Consider the following 2,910-nt stretch of genomic DNA (forward strand, 5'->3'; position numbering starts at 1 on the left):
TGAAGAGGTCGATCAACGCCGAGATGCGGCGTCAGCCCTTGCGGCAAACCGGAGGCGGGGAGGGGGGACCCCGGCGATTTGGGGGGGAGGGGGGGTGTGCAGCACCGCTCCCCCGCTCAGACGTAGGCAGACTCGCTGGACTGCGTCCGGCCAAGTGCAGGGGCCGGGGGGGAAAGGTCCTTTTTGCGCACCTCCCCCAGCGACTTGCGACGCGCTTGCACCCCCCGGACAGCGGCCTTGACCTTGCGCCAACCCAAGTGGTTGAGCTCGGCCAGGTTGAGGAGGACGCAAACGCCGCTGACGGCGAACATGAAGACCAGGAAAACGGTCTTCTCGGTGGGCCGCGAGACGTAACACTCCACCTCCTTGACGCAAGGGTAACGATCGCACTCGAAGATGGCCGGCACGTTGAATCCGTAGAGGAAATACTGCCCAGCCAGGAAGCCGATCTCCAGGGCGTTGCGGAAGACCACCTGGATGATGTAGAAACGGGAGATGCCCTCTTGGCGCTTGGCTTTGGAGCTGCGGGGGGGCCGCGGCGGCGGGCCGGGCAGCTCCTTCACCTCCAGGCAGTCGGGTTCCTCCTTGCAGCCCCCCTCGGGGCTGGGTGCCAGCACCCCGTTGACCGTCTTGGTCTTCTTGGTTTCGCGGCCGTCCCGTTCCAGCAGCGGGTAGAGGAAGGAGTAGCGCCGTTCCCGTTGCTTGGCCGACTGATGGACCGAGTAGGTGATGAAGCAGAGGCTGGGGGTGCAGACCAGGATGATCTGGAAGACCCAGTAGCGGATGTGGGAGATGGGGAAGGCCTTGTCGTAGCACGCCTGGTTGCAGCCCGGCTGCAGCGTGTTGCACATGAACATGGTCTGCTCGTCCTCGTACACTGTCTCTCCCACGATGGCCACGATCAGGATGCGGAAGATCACCACCACCGTCAGCAGGATCCTGCTCGAGAGGAGGGAAGGAGGAGGTGCGATCGACCGGACCCGGACATGTGGGTTGGACCCGGACACGTGGCTCCTACCTGGACCTGGACACGTGGGTCCTACCCAGCCACATGGGTCCTATCTGGACCCAGTCACATGGATCCAACCTGGACACGTGGGTTGGACCTGGAGACCTGGGTCCTACCTGGAGCCCGGACACGTGGCTTGGACCTGGACACGTGGGTTGGACCTGGAGACCTGGGTCCTACCTGGAGCCCGGACACGTGGCTTGGACCTGGACACGTGGGTCCTAGGCAGGCACCCGAATACATGGGTCGCACTGGGACACGTGAGTCAAAGCGGGCCACGTGGGTCTAACCTGGACACGTGGGTCCTACCTGGACCCTGGACACGTGGGTCCTACCTGGACCCCGGACACGTGGGTTGGACCTGGAGACCTGGGTCCTACCTGGACCCCGGACACGTGGGTCCTATGTGAACCCAAATACGTGGGTTGGACCTGGAGACCTGGGTCCTACCTGGAGCCCGGACACGTGGCTTGGACCTGGACACGTGGGTTGGACCTGGACACGTGGGTTGGACCTGGACACGTGGGTCCTACCTGGACCCTGGACACGTGGGTCCTATGTGAACCCAAATACGTGGGTTGGACCTGGAGACCTGGGTCCTACCTGGAGCCCGGACACGTGGCTTGGACCTGGACACGTGGGTTGGACCCGGACATGTGGGTCCTAGGCAGGCACCCGAATACATGGGTCGCACTGGGACACGTGAGTCAAAGCGGGCCACGTGGGTCTAACCTCGACACGTGGGTCCGACCTGGACATGCGGGTCTAACCCGGATATGTGGGTCCTGCCTGGACCCTGGACACGTGGGTCCGACCTGGACATGCGGGTCTAACCCGGATATGTGGGTCCTGCCTGGACCCTGGACACGTGGGTTGGACCCGGACACGTGGGTTGGACCCGGACACGTGGGTCCTATGTGAACCCAAATACGTGGGTTGGACCTGGAGACCTGGGTCCTACCTGGACCCTGGACACGTGGGTTGGACCTGGAGACCTGGGTCCTACCTGGAGCCCGGACACGTGGCTTGGACCTGGACACGTGGGTCCTAGGCAGGCACCTGAATACGTGGGTCAAACCAGGACACACGAGTCAAACCAGGCCACGTGGGTCTAACCTGGACACGTGGGTTGGACCCGGACACGTGGGTTGGACCCGGACATGTGGGTCCTAGGCAGGCACCCGAATACATGGGTCGCACTGGGACACGTGAGTCAAAGCGGGCCACGTGGGTCTAACCTGGACACGTGGGTCCGACCTGGACATGCGGGTCTAACCCGGATATGTGGGTCCTACCTGGACCCTGGACACGTGGGTTGGACCCGGACATGTGGGTCCTATGTGGGCACCTGGATACGTGGGTCGAACTGGGACACCCGGGTCAAACCAGGCCACGTGGGTCCTACCTGGACCCCGGACACGTGGGTTGGACCTGGACAGGTGGGTCCTGTGCGGGCACCCGAATACGTGGGTCGAACCGGGACACACGGGTCAAACCAGGCCACGTGGGTCTGACCTGGACCTGGGCCCCCAGGTCCTACCCAGGCACATGGGACCTTCCGGAACCCGGACACGGGGGTTGAACCTGGACCCCCCGGGTGCTTCCCAGGCCCTGTTTCCCCACGTGCCGCCGCCCCTGACCTTGACCCATCCCAGGGCCGTGGGTGCCTGTCGATACTCATCCCCCGGGGCTGTGGCTCTGTCAGGGGGGGGGGAAGGGCGGGGGGGGGGGGGCCTGCGGGACCCCAGCACCTGTGCGCCCCATGGCAGGTCGGAGCTCACCCCCAGGCGCCCTTCAGGAGCTGGGGTGCAGGATGTGCCACTGGCGGGGGACACGCGGGGACCTTCTCCCGTCCCCTCTCCCCTCTCTGCATCTCAGCGGGGGCCGCTGGGGCCCAAAAC

General features: G+C 64.8%; 1 protein-coding gene across 1 annotated transcript; it reads right to left on the bottom strand.

Annotated features, from left to right (window-relative positions):
* Positions 1–116: 116 nt before the first annotated feature.
* Positions 117–1,053, bottom strand: LOC103906316 (gap junction delta-2 protein). The gene is made up of 2 exons (XM_009288189.1): positions 1,019–1,053; positions 117–939 (listed from the first exon to the last, which is right to left on the bottom strand). Exons 1-2 carry the CDS (start codon positions 1,051–1,053, stop codon positions 117–119), a joined length of 858 nt encoding a protein of 285 aa, XP_009286464.1.
* Between the last annotated feature and the right edge of the window lie 1,857 nt (positions 1,054–2,910).

The sequence above is a fragment of the Aptenodytes forsteri genome, unplaced genomic scaffold (genome assembly GCF_000699145.1).
Source record: "Aptenodytes forsteri isolate BGI_AS27 unplaced genomic scaffold, ASM69914v1 Scaffold553, whole genome shotgun sequence".
In the NCBI taxonomy this organism is placed as follows: Eukaryota; Metazoa; Chordata; class Aves; order Sphenisciformes; family Spheniscidae; genus Aptenodytes; species Aptenodytes forsteri.

Bases quoted from the DNA above. Each gene is read 5' to 3' on its own strand.
- LOC103906316 (XM_009288189.1), bottom strand. From the start codon at position 1,053: ATGTGGCTGGGTAGGACCCACGTGTCCAGGTCCAG. The intron at 940-1,018 runs GTAGGAGCCACG...CCTCTCGAGCAG, and splicing joins ACCCACGTGTCCAGGTCCAG to GATCCTGCTGACGGTGGTGG.